Genomic DNA, 20,766 nt, shown 5'->3' with positions numbered 1-20,766 from the left:
GCCTCGGCTGGTCCGTGGGCCAGATAAGAGCTCTCATGGGGTTGGATCCAGCCCATGGGCCTTATGTTTGACACGCCTGCTCTAGATAAAGCCATGCCCCCAGTGCAACTTTCCAGGTTGTGTCGGAAGTTGTGTAATCGCGGTAGGGATGACGATCACCCTCCAAACTAAGTTCCCACCTCCCCAATCTCCTGCCTAGTAACCCTGGGGGTTACCGCACTTTCTATTCCCAGTGATGTATTAAGAGTTTGAAAACGTTATTAAAAACATTGCTTTAAAAGGGTTTTTGGATACCACAGCTTATAAATGGTTGGAAGACGTCTTCACAGCTAAAGGGACCAAATGAAGTGCAAACAGTTTTTTTATAACATTTTCAAACTCTTAATACATCGCTGGGAATACAAGTGCAGTAACCCCCGTTTCTATACTTTCTTATTTGTTAGTAGTGTTTGTTAGATTCTGCACTGATGCGCATTTGGATGTGACCTTTACAAGACGGCAAACATTTTGTACATCCTGTTAACAAGATGCTTAGCTGAATGGTCGGAATCAAGATCATGCTTAAAAGCAGCACGTGATCGATCACTTGAAGTTGCATAATCCTGATTTTTTAAAAATTAAAGCAACCATGGTGCTTGAGCTTAGCTTTGCAACAAAGATCCTATAATATTCCTTGGTATGTCAAAGTGTGGTTGCCAGCATGGTGCAGTGGTTAAGAGCGGTGGTTTGGAGCGGTGGACTCGGGTTTGAGAACTGGAGTTTGATTCCCCTGTCTGGAGAACCGGGTTTGATTCCCCCACTCCTCCACATGAGCGGCAGACACTAATCTGGAGAACTGGATTTGTTTCCCCACTCCTGCACATGAAGCCAGCTGGGTGATCTTGGGCTAGGCACAGCTCTTAGAGCTCTCTCAGCCCCACCTACCTCACAGGGTGTGTCTGCTATGGGGAGGGGAAAGGAAGGCAATTGTAAGCCTGTTGGATTCTTCCTTAAGTGGTAGAAAAAGTCGGCATATAAAAACCAACTCTTCTTCTTCAAAAGCTATCAGATATCACTTGAGGATTTTATCTCATATCAAAACTTAACATTGCATACAATCTTAATTTTAAAGCAAGTCAGGAACCCAATATGCAGAACAATCTCATTATCTTATTGGTTATATCTGAGGGTAATGTGATTGAGGTAAAAATAATAATTAAAATACATTATTATATACTAGACTGATGTTCTCCTGGGTCACTGAAATGTATCCTGGGACATTTCAATTCAAGATGATTTTCTGCTAACCTCAAACTCATCATATTTCTACAAAAAGACTTCAAAGGGAAGTTCCAGAATGAAACTGCTGAACTAGAATGTATTCATAAATGAAATTCTCTGGAATTCAGATGAGAGACTAGGTTTATCTTAAAATAGTTCCAGTCTTTCCTGTGCAACAGAATACAGAAAGTAATAAAGGGAGGTGTGGAACAAGTCCCCTCAGAGACAGGGCATCCAAGGATTCTGTTCTCTTCCCTATATTGTTTGAACATTTAATATGAGGCCCCTCAGTAAGAACACCCAGAGTTTTGGGGTTTGTTGTCATCAACATTCTGATGACACCCAATCATATAAACCTTTGACAACAAAATTTTGGAAAATTATAAGGTTATTTTGTAACGGCCTATGGCTAATTGTATTCTATATAACTTTGATCAGTGCGCCCAAGGAGGTGGTGATTTGGTTCTAGAGTGTTGCCTGGATGCTGCAGCAAAGCAGCTAAAGGAGAACAAGATCAAGCTTAATCCAGACAAGAGGAGGTAAAGCTGGCTGGAAAAAACATTTGTTCTGAGAAGTGTGCCTTTATCATTACTAGACGGTGTACCCATGGCTTTGGTAGATTCAGTTAAGAGTCTAGGGGTATTCCTGGATCTGCCCCTGCAGATGAAGGTGCAGGGCTGGTTCTTGTCACTTAGGAATATCTTCTCTCTATTACATATGGTTTGGAAATTGTAACCCCTACTGAATAGAGCTGATCTCACCACGTTGATCCATGCTACTCTGTGATGCTAGATTACCATAATGAAGAATAATAATTGGTTTTTATATGCCAACTTTCTCTACCACTTAAGGGACAATCAAACCGGCTTACAATCACCTTCTCTTCCCCTCCCCACAACAGATACCCTGTGAGGTTGGTGGGGCTGAGAGAGGTCACCCAGCTGGCTTCATGTGTAGGAGTGGGGAAACAAATCCAGACCACCAGATTAGAATCCGCCGCTCATGTGGGGAATCAAACCCGGTTCTCCAGAGCAGAGCTCCAAACCACAGCTCTTAACCACTATAACACACTGGTGCTTTATATAGGGCTGCCTTGAAGACAGCTCAGAAACTTCAGTAAGTGTTGAATGAAACCGTTCAGCTATTGATGGAAGCTGGTAAGATCAGCCTTATCATCAAGAGCTTGTGACATGTAAATTGGCTTCCAGTTGGTTTCCAAGTTCAATGGAAGGGGCTTGTTTTGATGTTTAAAGCGCTTATGGCCTGGGACCCACATCACTGTTGGACCACCTTTCCTGGTATGAACCCTTGAGAGCACAACGCTCCATCACAGAAAGAGCTGCTAGAAGTCACTATGCCAAGGAAAGTGAGGACTGTTTCTGCTCGAACTCGGCTTCTCTCTGTAGCAGCCACACCTTCGTCCAGAAAACACTGCAAGGCTGAACTGTATAGAACAGACTTCGAGCATTCTTTATTGTTACCGTTGTTGTCCCTGATCATAGCAATAATACGGTTTTAGTATCTCTTGGGTTTTTTCCGTTCCTTTCCTTTTTTTAACTAAAAGTATATACAGAAATCACTTTGAATGATTGCTTTTCTGATGCTTTTCAGAAAACCAGTATATAAACAGTTTTTTTAAAATTCCTGGACAGAAATAAACAGCCCATCTTCAAATCCCATTTCACAGACCAGGATTTTCCTGCTACCCTTTCTTGCTGTAGCTCACTGAACATCCCCCCCTCTGAATTTTTTTCCCTTGCTGCCTCTTTGTTTGCAAATGGAAAAGCCATTCCATTGGGATTAACTACCTAATTAAATACTGAACACTGTTGTATTACGCCAATTTATTTATGACTGCTGTTGTGAATAGTTCCCCCTTCTGCTTATCTTGTATACATTTGGCATCACAAAAGACATGTGATAGATCTACTGCTGACTGTCGCGTTTTCTTGCCTTTTGGTTCCACTCTTTCCCCTCACACCTGTATCAACTCCTGATAACTACGGTTGCCAACCTCCAGGTACTAGCTGGAGATCTCCTGCTATTATAACTGATCTCCGGCCAATGGAGATCAGTTCACCTGGTGAAAATGGCTGCTTTTGCAATTGGACTCTATGGCATTGAAGTCCCTCCCCAAACCCTGCCCTCCTCAGGCTCCGCCCAAAAACCATCTCGCCGCTGACAAAGAGGGACCTGGCAACCCTACTGATAACAGAGGATAACCCTTCATGCATCTGACAAAGTGGGCTTTAGTCCATGAATATGTATGCAACAATAAACTGGTTAGTCTTTCAGGTACCACAGGACTTTTTATTGCTTTTGCTGCAACAGACTAACATGGCTACCCCTCTGGAATTTACCAAGAAATTAGTAATTAAGGTCAAGCAAGTTTGGACCAATCTAGAGCTGCTGCCTTTGAACAGCACCTTTATTCACCATGGAGTTTTACTTGACTGACTTGCTTGCTGTAGTTGACCAACTTGCTTGCTGAGATTGGATTTATCAGACTACTTACTTTTAAGGCCCACCCTGGCTCTGAGTCCCAGGGGTGAACTGACCATTTAACGTAACAGGGAAGATTCTCAGTGGGCCACTGCTCTTGGGGTTGCCAACCTCCAGGTGGTGGCTAGAGATCTCCTGCTATTACAACTACTCTCCAGCCGATCCGTTCACCTGGAGAAAATGGCCACTTTGGCAATTGGACTGTATGGCATTGAAATCCCTCTTCAAATCCCACCCTCCTCAGGCTCCGCCCTTCAAATCTCCAGGTATTTCCCAACTCAGAGCTGCAACCCTAACTGCTCTAGAGGGCTGTGGCGTGCCCCAAGGACCACTCAGCCTGCTTGGCCTGGTATTATTTTATCTTTCCAGTCTACGAGTCCTTGATAACAATGCAAAATTCACTAGGAATAAAATAGTTGCTCTTTTTGCCATGCATTTTAAAACTAAGACCTTTTTGGAAACGACGCATCTGTAGAACTACTTACCAGACTCCTCACACCATACTGCTTCTCAACCTTTTCTTTCAGTTGCTTGAAACAGGCTTCCAACCTCTCATGAAACGGCCTAAGCGCTTCTGTTACTTTCTCTCCATGAATTCGGATGCCTTCAGTCAGGAATGGAATCTGAAACAGGCCATCATATTTTAATCATGAATGCTCTGATTTTCAGTCAAAAGAAGGAAAAGGGAATTTTTTAACCTCAACTGTAAGCAAAAACATTTTTAGAAAGATTTCAAAGGCATGTGCATTGTTAATTTTTAAATTAAAGAAATAGAACCATTTTGTTTCGAGATACACAGCCAAATTCATCAAGATGAATAAATATTCCATTTACATTATGCTGAAAAGAATATCCAGGCATAGTATGAGTTGAATTAGCACGGTGATGAATGTTGACTCTCAAGGTAGACTATTAATGTCAACCTCAACAGATTTCAAGAGAATAAATAGCAAAGAAACAAAGTCTGCCTCTGGTTAACAAATGCTATTTACGACCCTTTGTACTGCACAGGAGGAGAAAAACTCTGCTGGAATTTGTGCACATCAGTATCGGTTAAGTAAATGTAGAGACTTACATGCTAACTACCAAACCCATATTTTCTAATCAGGTTTTTAAGAGGTTTACCGGTACAGAGAAGGAAGGAAGAAGGCAAAATTAATTCTGTTTTATAATTGAAAGTAATTATTTATGTGCAAGGCTGCTGTCACAAAATAACTACACCAAGGTAAGATTATACAATTAGTGTGGAGGTGTAGCTGACCTTTACCATGTTTTAAAAGAGCTATTTCATCCCTAGGGCTACAGTCCTCTTCTTAGATTCTTCGAAGAACTTAATAAAATGGGTGGGGAGGGAGGCCTTTTCTGGCTGATATGATTTCCACATTTTATATTCTTCACAGCAATCAAGCAAAGAGGCTGCTTCTTAATAGTTCATAATTAAATCATAATACTGATTAAAAACAGATTTTTTTTCTAGCTTCATGAACAGCCATCTCAGTGAGCAGATTTACAAGTGTGAAAGATAATAAGTACACAGTTGAACAGCAATTGAACGAAACCAAGGAATCTTGTCGAGATGAAACCCCGAACAAAATGTGTCTTGTTGACATTTAGCAGCATACAGCTGCTGGTTCTCTTGGCACTGCAAAAGGAAAAGATGGAAGGAACACAATGCTTCTCAACTGTAGCCACAGTTATTTATAACCAACACGGATTTGTCCTTGGCATTAAAAAATAAACATGAAAATTGCCACTTTCTTGCTGCTTTGACTACATCTAATGAAGCTCAATTTCTTTAATCACCAGTGAGCAACTCTTAGCTCTCTTCCATATGGCACTTAAATGGAGGGTACCACAATGTATTTTTTTTGCCCGATTTGAGAGATGTGTAAGCTACAATAAGCTACAAGACAGGCTGGGTATAGATCTGAAGCTGAATCACTTTTTAAACTTATTACAGGTAAATGAATGACACAGTAAGTAAGAAGTGATGCAGTTCATTAAACATTTAGTCTACCCTTTCATTCTATCACAGTGGACAAACTGTTCCTAAAGTCAGAGTTATATATTACATGTATATATTCTTTCATCATGAAACTCAAGGCTGCATTCCGAGGAAGTCCCTAATCCAGACACTGCTTAGCTTCAAGCAAGGCTTCTGTGTCAGTTCTCATCCAAATTACACAGTTTACAGTCACATGGTCAGTGCAAAGTAGTAGTAGTAATCATCATCATCATCCCACCATTTATACAGGGTAAAAATTAAGTTAATATCTGTACTATCGTATTATACCAGTATAATTTCAGTTGAAGCTCATTATTGTAAGGAATACTTTTCTATCTTCTATTTGGTCCTTCCTTCAAAGAACTCAGGTTGGCATACCTGGCTCTCCTCTCCCCATATTTACATATGGTGATCTGTAAATTGAATTAATTAGTACTTTTTTGGTTTTTATAACAGTGCCAGTTCTTAGAGGCCAGCGTGGTGTAGAGCAATGGTTGGAGTCTGATCTGGAGAACTGGGTTTGATTCCCCACTCTTCCACATGAGCGGCGGAGGCTAATCTGGTGAATTGGATTTGTTTTCCCACTCCTACACATGGGTGACCTTGGGCTAGTCACAGCTCTCTCAGAGCTCTCTCAGCCCCACCTTCCCCCCAAGGCGTCTGCTGTGGGTAGGGGAAGGGATTGGATTGGATTGTAAAGCTGGTTTGATTCTTCCTTAAGTGGTGGAGAAAGTCGGCATATTGTAAAGGAATTTGGCCAATTCAGATGACTAACCAGCTGCATGATGGCCATTTTGTTCAACAACATAGGTATAGCCATTCTCCTCACAGACCCTCCAATTTCCCCTTACAAGGAGTAAAAAGATTACCGTAATGTTGACGGCACAGCCTGAATTTATGGCATTAAACTGAAAACCTCAATTTGCCCATGATTCTGAATGAAGGGATGTTTGTTTATTCTTGCATCTCTATAGTAAAAGTTGCATATCTCTCACACTAGAAATTAAAGTGGCTTTTTCAGGCAAGCCTTTGTATGGTGGGAAGGATTGTGATATGGTACTATCTTAGGTGATGGAGGCATTGCATTCTATTTCCATGAAGCCAAAAAATTATCTAGCATTTTTTTAAAAATTCGTAACTCAAAACAACAGCATTATTGCAAAATTCAAACTACAGCATCTACAAAAATAATATGCTTGTAACCATAATTCAATTATCTCATCCCAAAGATTTCAACCCCTTTTCCTTTTGTAGAGTTTCACTGCGCTATCTAATCTCATTTTCTTTGGCACATATCTCTTTGAAAGAAAATACACTTTTGGCCTTTCAAAATAGAAAATGGTTTTCAGAAAGGTTGAGTTCTGGATATTCTGCCTTAGTATTAAAAAAAATCATTACTGTGCCTTCTTTCACAGCTGCTTCAGACAAAATGTATGTTCTATTAATCTGTTTATTTATGTGCCTCAGTTTTAAGTAAACAAATAGGAAATACACAAGAGATGCAGAAATGATGTGCAACTGTATTAAAATAAAACCACGTATACTGTAAAGATATGCAACCTTGCAATAATATATACATTTTGCTAGCAAACTAATTCTCTTTTGGGTTAATAGTATGTCTATGAGCACCATTAGAATTCACTTTTAACACAGTTATTCGGGGCAATGACACAGTGCTGACATTAAGTTATTCTCCTGGGAGCAAATTATTTTTCTCTGTAGGACTGAAAATTCCTAAAATCCAATCTGTTGTAAAAGCTTGCAGGAAAGAAAAATCAATAGAATTTCAGGAGACCACACTAGTTTTTGTTCAGCAATGCTTTTGCAGTCTGCAGAGAATTCGTGAATATCTTTTCTTTCTTCAATGTCTAAAATAAGAGCCCTCTGGAAATTTAAATTATTCTTCTTATAATAAGGACAGAACTGAATATAAAGCAACATGGATGTAGTAGTATTTTCTTTAAAAGCATTCAGTCACATCTGTGGAATACATCAGAAAATTATCCTGAGGCCAAACACACAATATTTGCATATAACTTTGCAACAGATGCTAGAATGAGCTTTCTAGTCCCCCCCTCAAAAATATATTCGGCATTTGACAGAAAGTCCTTTCACAAAGGCTACTGTACTTGAGATCTACATTTTTTAAAAAGATCTGGGTCATCAAAGATTTTAAAAATGGCATTAAATCTGTCACCCCTCCTACACAGTTTTCTCTACCTCATTAGAACAATTTTCCTTCATGATTTGTTAAATGAACAATGAAAGAGGGGAACCTTTCTTGGAACCTTCACCTTTACACATACTGCTGAGTTGAATGACACATGACTTTTACTGGTATGCATCAACCACAACCTGTTGACTTCAGCATTACAAATGCAAGAAAGATGATGGTGTTGAGCTGATGTAGGCCAGGGGCCATAAAATGAATAATAATAATAAGAGTTGGTTTTTATACCCTGATTTTCTCTTCCTTTAAGGAGTCTCAAATCGGCTTACAACCACCTTTTCTTCCTCTCCCCACAACAGACACCTTGTGAGGTGGGGGGGCTGAGAGAGTTCTGAGACAACTGTGACTAGCCCAAGGTCACCCAGAAAGCTTCAAGTGTAGGAGTGGGGAAACCAACTCAGTTCAATAGATTAGAGTCCATCACTAATGTGGAGGAGTAGGGAATCAAACCCAGTTCTCCAGATTAGAGCCCATTTTCCTCCTTATCCAGCAAGACTCTATAAGAGGGAGAACAGAGGTGTTGAGGGCTTTATGGATTTTGTGTTTGGACCAAGACAGCTATAAACATCTACTTATTTTCAAAACCCATTTAGATTGTTTTTTTTAGCAAGACCTTGTCTAGATGGTTCTAAGGTCACCCTACATCTATCCAATTACCACTCATTTATCACTTTCTAATCCCTGCTTTCTTTTCCACAGTTTTGTTGACCTAACCTATGTAAGTCCTAACCTACATAGCAAATGCTTGGCATGAAGTAACTAATAATAACAATTAAATGTTCATCTCAGTTCTGATACATCCTTACTGAAGTATTCAACTGTGACTATTTGCAGATGAACATTAATACATGCACCCCTGTGCTCTTTTACTGCAGATGAAAATCAGTCCCAGATGTGGGAAAATGTGACAGAAGATTAAGCTGTACTATGATAGTTGATCAGCTGGAAGCTCCAGTGTTATGATTTCTTTAAATTTTGAACCTTTACAGTGAGAGTTGAAATAATGGGCTAATAATGTTAGTCATGTTGGGGAATATAAAATGACAAACTATGTCAAAAGAGTGAACTTCAACTTCTGTTTCAAGACATTCAAATATGTACACTACAGTGAATACTTTGATGCCTGAATTTTGTCAAAAGTGACAGCAAGCTGCTTCTCAACGCCACTCGGCTCCTTGGCAATTTGCTTTACCTGCCATGCTATTAAGTCCTTCAGTTTTTCAATCTTTTCATGATCTTCTGGGTGGTCGTGGACGTACTTCTCAGTAAAAAAAGCCTAAGGAAAACAAACAATGAAGCACCTCAGATATTTTACAGAATGGATAATAGGTATGTCACTTCAAGGAGATCCAATAAAAATATTCCACCTTACCTTACGTCTCCCTAAACTTCGTATAGCAACAATGCACAATACCAAATTTGCAAAACAATCAGTCTTAAACATGAAGACTGCTAAGCAACATAATGTTTTTTTTTTACTTTTATATCCTGTGTTGGATTACAAGTACTGGCTGTCACCATTCCCTGAGGACCAAAGCAAACCTGACCACCTGGCTTGAATGATTCTCTGTGAAAAATTCTACAGTGGACTGTACATCTTAGCACAGGCTTCTAAAGGTCAAAATGTAGTCAAAGCGTCTGCATTGCAGGTCAGTCCCCCAACATCACCCCAGTAAGTAGGAGAAGAAAACACTTGCGAGTGGATGCTCACTGATTTCAAATTGTTGTTATTGCTTTCGGAAAATAAAAACAAGGTTAAGGCCAATGATTGATTTGTTGGTTGCATGTTTAGTTAACTCTGATAGTGGCTGATGGCAGACTTCCTATAACAAATAACCTCTGAAGCTATACGTAGTCATAGTCATCTCAGTAGCTTGGACACCATGGAGAATATATGTGGATAGAAGGGAAGGCAATTTTCATCAGTGCCCTCTTCTGACCGCACGCCTTCAACTCTCCCCTCGTACTATTGGGGGACTCCTGCCCTCCGTAAACAGCATTTCAGGGACATGTCAGGCTGTAGAGGGCAGCAGGGAAGAAAGTCACATTCAATGGACAGAAATCCCTTCTATCTGTAGAAATCCTCTGTGGGACCCAAGCCAATATGCTGTTACAATGAATTCTTGAAGCGAATTATGTGTGTGATTTTGCCATCAAGTCCAACTTGGCTTATGGTGACCCCATTGGGTTTTCAAGACAAGAGACGTTCAGAGGTGGTTTGCTATTGCCTGCCTCTGTGTGGGTTGCGAGAGTTATTTATGAGAGAACTGTGACTGGCCCAAGGTCACCCAGCAGGCTTCATGTGGAGGAGTTGGGTCCGAACTATACAATGTGTGAAAAAGTTTTTCTTATACTTATTATCAGTTTCTACAAACTATCCTAAGTCTTTTGTATTTTGAGCATGTCAGCTGTTAATGACCATGAGTACAACAGGATAGTTAAAACGATAAGCGGTCTGCATACATTTAAGACCGGGAAGGCTAACAGCAAGGCACCTTTACGAATCCATTTTAGACAGCTATCAATAGGAAACAATATGATTTGATTTAAAATATCACCCTTTCCTGTAAGTTTAATGAAAAAGCAATCACTGATTTTGAGCACATTTACATGGGTTACGGTATATCAAATAATAAAACAAGAGCTTTATTTTTGGAACTTCACCAACTCTGTTATTTTTGATCCCTCAGATGACACAAAACAACTATCCAACCCTTTCAATTTATAACAGATAGTACACCTGACAATCCTTGGCCCAAAGGAACAGCCAATTCAGAAGTAAGAAGTATGTACTATATGGCATTAAGAAAGGAACAACAGAGAGCTTGAAGAACATAACAAAGCCAAAGCTCCAATGATCTTCAGCACATATGAGTTTCCAAATGGTCTCTTTGGTCAGTGATTGGCACACATTTTGCCCCCTTCCCCGGGTGAAAAATACTGTTAAAACTATAAAAAGGTAAAGGTCCCCTGTGCAAGCACTGGGTCATTCCTGACCCATGGGGTGACGTCACATCCCGACATTTTCTAGGCAGACTTTGTTCATGGGGTGGTTTTGCCAGTGCCTTCCCCAGTCATCTTCCCTTTACCCCCAGCAAGCTGGGTACTCATTTTGCCGACTTCGGAAGGATGGAAGGCTGAGTCAACCTTGAGCTGGCTACCTGAAACCGACTTCAGTCGGGATCGAACTCAGGTCGTGAGCAGAGCTTTGGGCTGCAATACTGCAGCTTACCACTCTGCGCCACAGGGCTCCTGTTAAAACTATAGACACGTTTTATTTTATTTTATTTTGTGATTTATAGCCCTCCCTCCCCAGCCGAAGCCAGCTCAGGGCAGGCAACATTATACAAAAGCATTAATTCATCAATAATAAAATTAACCACAAAATCTAAATTTAAAACAATAAAATCCAAATTTAAAAGTTAAAACTTAAAAAAACTACAAAACTACAGATGGCACCTAAACCCTACTCATATTGCCAGATATTTGCAGCAGGTTACCCCTAAGTTGACATTAATAATATAACAGGAGGGGGGAGAATAGGGAGGCCAGCAGATGATATTCGCAGCTGTCCACACCCATAGGCCTGGTGGAATAGCTCTGTCTTGCAGGCCCTGCAGAACTCTTTAAGGTCCCGCAGGGCCCTGATGTCACCAGACAGAGCATTCCAGCAGGCCAGTGCCAGGGTCGAAAAGGACCCGGCTCTCGTCGAGGACAGCCGCACACTCTTAGGGCCAGGGACCACCAGTAAGTTGTTGCCAGATGACCACAGAGATCTTCGGTTTTCACAAATATTTAGATTAATGATTCAAAATATATCTTCTAAAAGGGAATATTCTGTTGAAAATCTATATTGTTTAAACAACATGCATTCTTAAACTCTGTATAGCCACTCATATGGCTACGCAATTAGACAATCTGTCAATATTGATCAGTAATATGTTTCCCACATTTGAGGCACTAATACAATCATTAATACTCAGAGAGAAGACTAACCAACATACCTTTTCATAGTTGGTGAAGCCACCCATAACTGCAGGATCCACAATGCCATTTAGCAGCATAGACAGAGGATTAATTGGCAGATTTGGATCATCTAAGTGTTGCTGAACCATATTGTTGATTTTATCATTTGTTAATTGCATGGTTTCTATTGCATTTTCAAGTGGGCTGATTTCAACCTGAGGTAATGGCATGAATAAGTACGTTATTAAAAACAGATAATCATAGTACCCATATTGGTTTAATGATCATCAGACCTGTCAATTGAAAACAGCAGATTTGAAAGCAGAAATAAATGTTAGTGTAATTTCATTTTAGCATGTGTATGCAAGGTACAAATAACTAATATCAGTATTGGCAGGACTGTTCTTTACAATTATTCCTATTAAAAATACAAATCACACACTGTAAGACAACCTAAATATAAGTATTTTATCTACATTTGCCTACAGATATATACAGGACATTCTCCCCCCCTACCCCAGTTTAAATATATGTAACCCAAAGGGTCAGGACAGATGATAATTTAAGGCATAGAAGTGACATCCCTCAGTTGAACCCCTCTGAAATCAGCCCCCAACTCAGTCTATCTTCTATGAACCCCCACTCTCCCTATCAGAACTTCCACAGCCAACGTCTATATTATTTACCCACTCGTGCATCTTGTCACTGCATCTTGGACTAAGGACTTTAGCCGCTGCCATGTAGTTTAGTCTGGCAGACTGTCTCAATTCCACAGACCCAACAAACCTGAATTTCAGCATAAAGGGTCCTTCCCTTCCCATTTCAGCATCACACTAATTTGGAAGCCCTTTGATTAAAGTGATCTAGAAAGCCTCATGTGCTGGGTTGCCAGCTCTGGGTTGGGAAACACCTGGAGATTTGTGGGGGGGGGGCGGATTCTGAGGTTTGGGGAGGGTAGGGACTTCAATGCCATTGTGTCCAATTGCCAAAGCGGCCATTTTCTCCAGGTGAACTGATCTCTATCAGCTGGAGATCAGTTGTAATTGCAGGAGATCTCCAGCCAACACGAGTGTCACATGACAGGTTAGTTCTGAAGCTCAGGAGAGTTCAAAAGTAGCTTCCCATGCATTGGGTGGGTGGGTCTGTTTGTCAAAGGCTCTCTAGGTCACACCAGAGCTTCTTTTAAACAAATGCAGCGGCAGAATAGAAAAGCTAAGGGGTTAATTGGAATGTGTTAAAAATGCAAGTCTGTATTTGATTACAGTAATTTGCATAACCTTTACATAAGACCACTTTTATCTAGTTATCAGTAGCTTAACACATTTCTGAGAGGCACTTATAATCAAATCTTTCTAATCGTCACTCCTACACCTGCACTCTGATTACATCTAACATGCTTTAATTATCATTTTTAAAAAGTGTGTTTTATGCATTATTTGGGAATGCAAAGTAACATGGCAAGTAACTCTGTTATATTTGTCAACCAGTGTGATCTTAACCATTTAATAGTTTCTCCTACTCAGGGCTGATTTTGCTACATCTAGATTGAACATGAACAATGAAGGGGATAAGAGTTCAAAAATGAGTAAAAGCCAACGACCGGGGACAGCTGGGTTCAGATCCATGACATTCAGAGACTTCGATACAGTCACTTTCTCAATCTATCCTACTTCACAAAGTTTGAAGATAAAATTGTGAACTTACCTCCTCGAAGAAAGGGTAGGATCAAAATGTGATAGAAACTATATACATTGCTGTACACTGATGCTACTCCTTCCTAAATGTATAAGGAAATCTATTTTTCTATGCACACATATATATGTTCTGGTTAATGTGAGATGTGCATAAATACTGGCCATCGTACCAGACATCATGGAAAACAGGCACAAACAAATGGCATAAAATGGGTATTCGCCCAACTCAACCTCCATGGTGCCACTGAAATGACATTAAATGTTGCACCAGGAGACAGTGTAAACACAGTATTTCTTATGCTATCTGGCCACTTGCATGTTTTCAAACTTGCCTGATCACAATTTTTTGCCATTTGGAAGTAATTTGTCATGTGAGACTCAATGCTAGGCAACAGGGAATTTTAGATTAGCATACATTTATGTTAACATGCTCAATTAAGCAGTGATCACTTTTCTCCTCTTGGAGAGATAGAAACCTCAGCCCACACACAGTAGAGATATCACCCAAAGTTCCTCCTCCCATTTTTTTCCTGTTAGTTTCAATCATTCAGAATCCTGTGTTAATTTGGCAGTGTCTCCCTCTAAGTACCATCTAATTCCTGGTTCTCTCCCTCCTCCATCTTCTCAGTCTCATTAAATTGTCCAATTCCATTAACATTATTTCACGTCATTACTCTAATTAACTCTCTTGCTTCTTATGCATCTGGTTCCTAGGAAGACCTATGCAGACAAATTAAGGCAGAGGACATGTAGAATGTGTAGATTTTTTTTTAAAGTGAGATTAGTTCAGTTCCACAGATCTACTCAGGTCATTAAATGAACAACCATCAAGGTCACAGAGTATATCTGGAAGGGAATTCTAAAACCAAGTTGTATCCATAAATCAGTATGGTTAGTAATCTGATCAGAAGGAAAGAATCACGGCCTTCAGAAGTACACAGAACTATTAGACCTTTGGACTGGTGACCATCCTGTACACTTGCATTTATGCCTTGGTTCTGAAGACGGCTTACTAAATGCTCATAACTTAGATCTTCTGTTAAAACTTCGTCCTGGACTCAGCTTATTGAGAGCCAGCGTGGTATAGGAGAGCCAGCGTGGTGTAGTGGTTAAGAGCGGTGGTTTGGTGAGTGGAGTCTGATCTGGAGAACCAGGTTTGCTTCCCCACTCCTCCACATGAGAGGAGGAGGCTAATCTGGTGAACTGGATTTGTTTCCCCTCTCCTACACACGAAACCAGCTGGGTGACCTTTGGCAAGTCATGCTCTCTCAGCCTCACCTACCTCACAGGGTGTCTGTTGTGGGGAGGGGAAGGGGATTGTAAGCTGGTTTGATTCTGCCTTAAGTGGTAGAGAAAGTCGGAATAAAAACCAACTCTTCTTCTTATTGGATCCTGCTGATCCTAGATGTCTTAAAATATGTGGTGGTTATAGTTCAATTATTCTTTATCTCATAGGTCCCTCTCTTCTGATCTTGTTTTTGCCTTGGGGATTATTTCATTAGCTCTTCTGGTTTTCCATAACTCCCTGAAACTCTTCTTACCCAAAAAGCAGTCAGATTCTGTCAGAACTTCCTGCTCCCCCTTCGCGCCTAGCTGAAAGCAGTAATGGGCACTCACAAAAACAGACCAGGATGGTGCAAAATATCAAAGCAAAACCGGTTTTCCTTCCAAAAGAAAGTCTTTGTTTAATCACAGTACCAGAAAATCAGACGAATATATGTTAGAACTAACTGCTGTGACTGAAATCCACATCCTTGGAGCCCCTGCTTCGGGTGGCCCCACTTTTGGAGGCTAGATGGCAACCCGAAATAGGTCCTTCTTGGTCATGGTGCTAAACTTATGGAACTTCCGTGCCAAGGATGTTCATCTGACCCCTTCTATCACTGTCTTCTGCAGTGAGTGCTGTCCTTTGTTTTATATATGTATTTTAAAAAGGTAAAAGTCCCCTGTGCAAGCACCGGGTCATTCCTGACCCATGGGGTGACATCACATCCCAACGTTTACTAGGCAGACCCCAGTCATCTTCCCTTTACCCCCAGCAAGCTGGGTCCTCATTTTACCGACCTCGGAAGGATGGAAGGATGAGTCAACCTTGAGCCAGCTACCTGAAACCAACTTCCGTCGGGATCGAAAGGTCGTGAGCAGAGCTTGGACTGCAGTACTGCAGCTTACCACTCTGCGCCACGGGCTCCTTATGTATTTTAGCTATGTTTTAATTGGTGTTATGATGTATTCTATAGTGCTGATTTAATGGTTAGCTTTGGTGGCCCTGACTGGGGCAGAATGGTGGGATATAAATGCTGCAAATCAATAAGTAATAAATAAATTATTTCGTTAATACATTGGCACGGACATTATGAATAGAGCTGAAGATCCACAGGTAATTCTGGCTGGCCTAAATGACACATTTCAGCATGTAATAAGGGCTGCTGTCAAATTCTGAAGTAGGTAATCTTTATTCTATTGCTCATAAATTCCCTGGTTACAACAGTTTAGAAGCAACTTAGGTAAAGTCCTAAACCACAGGAGGTGGAGAGCTATAGAGCGCAGCCCTAGTTTATTGACAATGTAAGCCAGTAGTATCTGTTTTATTAACTCATACTAATCATAACAAATCATACATTTCTTCTGTAATAGTCAAACAAAAATGTACACTAGTGCTTTATCCCCCTTCATCTAGCCACAACACAGATAGGTGGCTACGGTCAGACCGGAACTAGCAGAATTTTTAATTTAAAAATAAAATATTTGTCGTAACCTACATACAACAATCCATAGGTTATGACTCTTTCACTCCTCCAGTTCCACTTCTATCCCTTGCAATACATGTTTAAAAATGACTTTTCTCCTCGGATTTTTAAGACACTCTCAGTATTTGTATCAGGAATTAAAACTCAGAATTACATACATTCAGGAAGTCAATTTTCCTGCTAGCTTTCATCTGATAAGATTATTCAGGAACAGCTAATCCAGCTTTTGTAGCAAATATATTGTGCATAGGAGGTCAGCAGTTACTTTTTCTCTCTTCTTGCATTATTCAATTGTGTGGCGGTAGTGTGCTCCTTAACCCTTGCTTACAAAAGGCTTATGTAAAAACACTGTTTGGAGCATTTCTGCAGTATTTGATGCTGCGCGTGGAGCTAAACAGTTCCATAAAGAACGTACCTGCCTAAAGGAGCCTGCACTCTTAATTCATAAAATGGAAAGAGCAAAAGCCCAGCAGTATCTTAAAGACTACCAAAATTTCTGGCAGAGTGTGAGAATCTGAAAGAGCCCCGCGGCGCAGAGTGGTAAGCTGCAGTACTGCAGTCAAAGCTCTGCTCACGACCTGAGTTCTGGTTTCAGGTAGCTGTCTCAAGGTTGACTCAACCTTCCATCCTTCCGAGGTCGGTAAAATGAGGACCCAGCTTGCTGGGGGTAAAGGGAAGATGACTGGGGAAGGCACTGGCAAACCACCCCATAAACAAAGTCTGCCTAGTAAACGTAGGGACGGAATGTCACCCCATGGGTCAGTAATGACCCGGTGCTTGCACAAGGGACATTTACCTTTTACTTTATATGAGCATCTGAAGAAGTGAGCTGTGACTCACGAAAGCTCATATCCTGCCAGACATTTTGTTAGTCTTTAAGGTGCTGATGGACTCTTGCTCATTTCTACTGCTACAGACAGACCAACATCTTCATAAAATGAAGATGCTTTTAATCAGATAGAATAGGACTGGAGACAATATAATGAGGTGTGGCATCATTATCATGTGGATACTGCAAAGGGAAAATTAATTATACATGTTTCATTGGTCTAATACTGTGGAATCACATTTTGTTATATTTTATACTATACACAGTCAAAGACTTTTTTCGTTCAATTTATTGTCAATCTGAATGCAACTATGCATTCAATTATTCTTACAAATTCAGCTCATTTTTTAAAAAAATTCTCATTAATGTGACTTTGAAACAGGACAATTAATATATTCTCAGAATAATTGCTTTCACTTGTAAATTTTCCCATAAAAATGATAGAAGAGGAAAAAAATCCATGATTGTTCCAAGTACATAAAACTGCAGATTTTGCATTAAAATACATTAAAACACGTTTAAGTGTTATGCAAATGCATTCTGAATAAAATACCTATATATTTTAAAGTTCCTGCTGCCTTATAAAGGTTGCCAACTGACTAGTGCTGCTGAAAAAAGTCCTTTGGAGGCCAAAAAGCGGCTGCACCGGCATAAATGGGCCGGCTGCCACCGGACGTTCCACTTATGCCGTCCAGGTGGGCTCTGACGCCGGTGGGGTGGACCCAGATGTCGGTCTCCCGGCTGCCAAGAGACGTTGGCTGGGCCTTCCGCCCGATTCCCACTGGCGCAAAGCCCCATGCCGGCGTCCTGGGGGGGCATTCCCGGGGCGTGCCGGGGGGCGGAGCTGCCAGCAGGCAGCTTCCTGTCCCCTTTCGGCCTGGCATGCCGGCAGGGAGAACAGCGTTGCTGCATCTGCTTTTTTGCTGGCGCAGCCTCGCTGTTCTTAGTGGGGCAAAATGCCCCATTTTAAAAAATAAAAAGCAGCCGAAAGGCTTTTTAAAGCCTTTCGGTGGCTGGGAAACGGCTTTGGAGGCGCCACAGCGGCGCTTTGCCCACACCATCCCCGGCCGCCGAAAGCTCAGGAATGGGCTTTAAGAAATTAATCATAAGATCCTGTGATTAACCACAGTATAGTGAACTTGCAAACCTAGAATTTACAAAAAGTTTCCTGTAGGAAAACAAATACATTTAAACTGGACAGTCATCCACATCAAATATAGGCATCATAAAGATATTGGAGTATTTTAAAAAAATAGCTGCCATGTTATTAAGATAAATTGGTAAATACCATCCGAATTGAACTTACCATGAAAACTGATCTGACTTCAAACCATCTTAAAATCCCAGGTAATTTATATCCCGTCACATAAATGGTTCTCTCAATCCACATATTCTGCAAATTTAAAATAAACGTTTTAAAGTAGAATATAGGCAGATTGATAGCCTTCAGCCTGACTAATAATTTATATTTCCATTAACACAAAACCCTTAGCCATTTACTAGATTTTTTTAAAATCACCAGACAAATCTAAAAGATTGTCTTATGTGCCTGACAAATCCTTGTGTGTAATACTTTGCAGTGTGCCCCTTAGTATATGGTCAAGGACTTGCACATGTGCAATTCAGGTACAGATGATCTTATGAATTGTTTCTGCAAGCCCCATGAACTTCAAAAGCACCACGCAAAGCAGCACTGGCCTACAGTTTGGAGCACAGGTAAAGAGAGTCTCACCTCATGTGCTGGTCTCCCCATAGCATGGATTTGATCAGTTTTGTGGCAAATACCCAACATTAACACACTGTATTCAACTGTGCTGTCACAGTGCATTCCTGAAGGGTGGGGGCCGAATGGTCTTAGGAGGCAGTGGTTACCCCTATGCCGGCATCTGTGCCACTTGCGCCATGCAAATTGGCACTAGGGGCACTTCTGCTGGCCCCCTGAACCACGGTGGCAGCATGGCCGCTGGACACTAGTGCGGCATCCCATTGGCATCCTCCTGGCGTAAATCCCCATGCTGGCATCCAAGGAGGCATTCCCAGGGCTTTATGGGGGGCGGAGCTGCCGTTAGGCATCTTCCTAACCCCTTTTGGCCAGGGAAAGCCCCCCTAACGCAACAGTATTGCTGCACCACCTTTTTGGTGGTGCAGCACTGCTGCTTGCTATGGGGACTTTCCCCCCATTTTTGGGTTTTAAAATATTTTAAAAAACCTTTTTCCCTGCACAGTGGCTGCGAAACCTCATTGGAGGCACCACAGCAGCGCAGCAACCATGCCGTCCCCGGCCGCTGCAGCTTTTAGGAATGGGCTGTCATTGTGAGTGGATCAGGCAGTGAATATAAAAGGTAAGAATGAAAAAATACTTCAAATTTCTCTGGGGAAATAGCTGTGTAGTTTTATTTAACATGGCCTATCACAACACCACTGTGATTCTGCCATCCACATCAAAGGACCTACAATACATCAGACTTAAACCTTAACGTTCCAACATGGAAGCTGATTATTGGACTAAATTTTCACAATTGTTATATATTTCATAGTAGGTAAACTATGCTGAAGGTTTCCTGGGAAATCCCTTCAAAGGCTCCTTCCTCTCAGGAAGCTCCATTTTTTTCACACTAAAAGAGCAATCCTAAGCAGGTCTACACAGCAGTCACATTGTTCAATGGGGTTTGTCCCAGGAAACGGTCCTCAGGATTTCAGCCTAAGTGATTAACAAGGCTACCCTAAGCACAGTTCATGGTGTAACACTCCTTAGGGTAACAGTGTAAGTACTTAACACAGGGGTGTCAAACATATGGCCAGGGGGTCACATCCGGCCCCTTGAGAGCTCTTATCTGGCCCACAAACCAGCCAAGGCAGCGACCCCCTCCCAGTCCCTATCTTGGTGGGCGAGGCATGTCCCGGCCCAACCAAATGACACTTATGTCATATCTGGCCCTCGTAATAAATTAATTTGACACCCCTGACTTAACAACTTCAAAACAACACATGCCCCAGTTTAATGAGCCAAAATTTTGGTACTCATAATACCCTGTATAAAATTATGTCATAATCACTAATAAAAAAGAATAGAATATCTATTGTTGAACACCAGTAAAGAGTATTTCTGATGACCATTGTTTTATACAGCACAAATATAAAAAGTACCGCAAATTCATTGTCAGGGTTTTTCTCTCCTTTTCGAATTGGTCGTGAATATTCAAATCGCTGAACCTCATTCACTCTATAGAAGCTAGAAGAAAAAAGGGAAATATAGACTTGCATAAATATTTTCTTATAATAATATGCATAAGCACTACAAATAAGTACACATGATTAATACAAATATATCTGTGCAAGTCAAGCCACTACAATGACTCTTAAATCACCAGCCGTATCTCAAAAACAGCTTTCCCTGTGACGACAGCTGTAGTAATTTAAAATGACTCTTATGTATGCACTGATCCCAATTGACTAAAAGATTAATCTAACTTTGATTTAAGAGATTGGAGGCAAACAATAAAAGGCTTTTAAAAAGCCTTGCAAAAAAG

At 40.9% G+C, this 20,766-nt stretch overlaps 1 protein-coding gene across 2 annotated transcripts in view; it reads right to left on the bottom strand.

Moving 5' to 3' along the window:
• DOCK1 (dedicator of cytokinesis 1) overlaps window positions 1-20,766 on the bottom strand; it is a 530,876-nt gene that overhangs the window by 36,398 nt on the left and 473,712 nt on the right. For both annotated transcript variants that reach the window (XM_056850272.1, XM_056850273.1), the window contains 5 exons: window positions 20,384-20,468; window positions 18,543-18,629; window positions 12,002-12,178; window positions 9,190-9,273; window positions 4,248-4,385 (listed from right to left, as the gene is read on the bottom strand). In XM_056850272.1, the coding sequence (XP_056706250.1) occupies window positions 4,248-4,385; window positions 9,190-9,273; window positions 12,002-12,178; window positions 18,543-18,629; window positions 20,384-20,468 (571 nt within the window). The remainder of the gene's footprint in view (window positions 1-4,247; window positions 4,386-9,189; window positions 9,274-12,001; window positions 12,179-18,542; window positions 18,630-20,383; window positions 20,469-20,766) is intronic.

The sequence above is a fragment of the Euleptes europaea genome, chromosome 5 (genome assembly GCF_029931775.1).
Source record: "Euleptes europaea isolate rEulEur1 chromosome 5, rEulEur1.hap1, whole genome shotgun sequence".
In the NCBI taxonomy this organism is placed as follows: domain Eukaryota; kingdom Metazoa; phylum Chordata; class Lepidosauria; order Squamata; family Sphaerodactylidae; genus Euleptes; species Euleptes europaea.
Note: the sequence above shows the minus strand (reverse complement) of the source record. Positions and strands in the feature narration are given on the sequence as shown.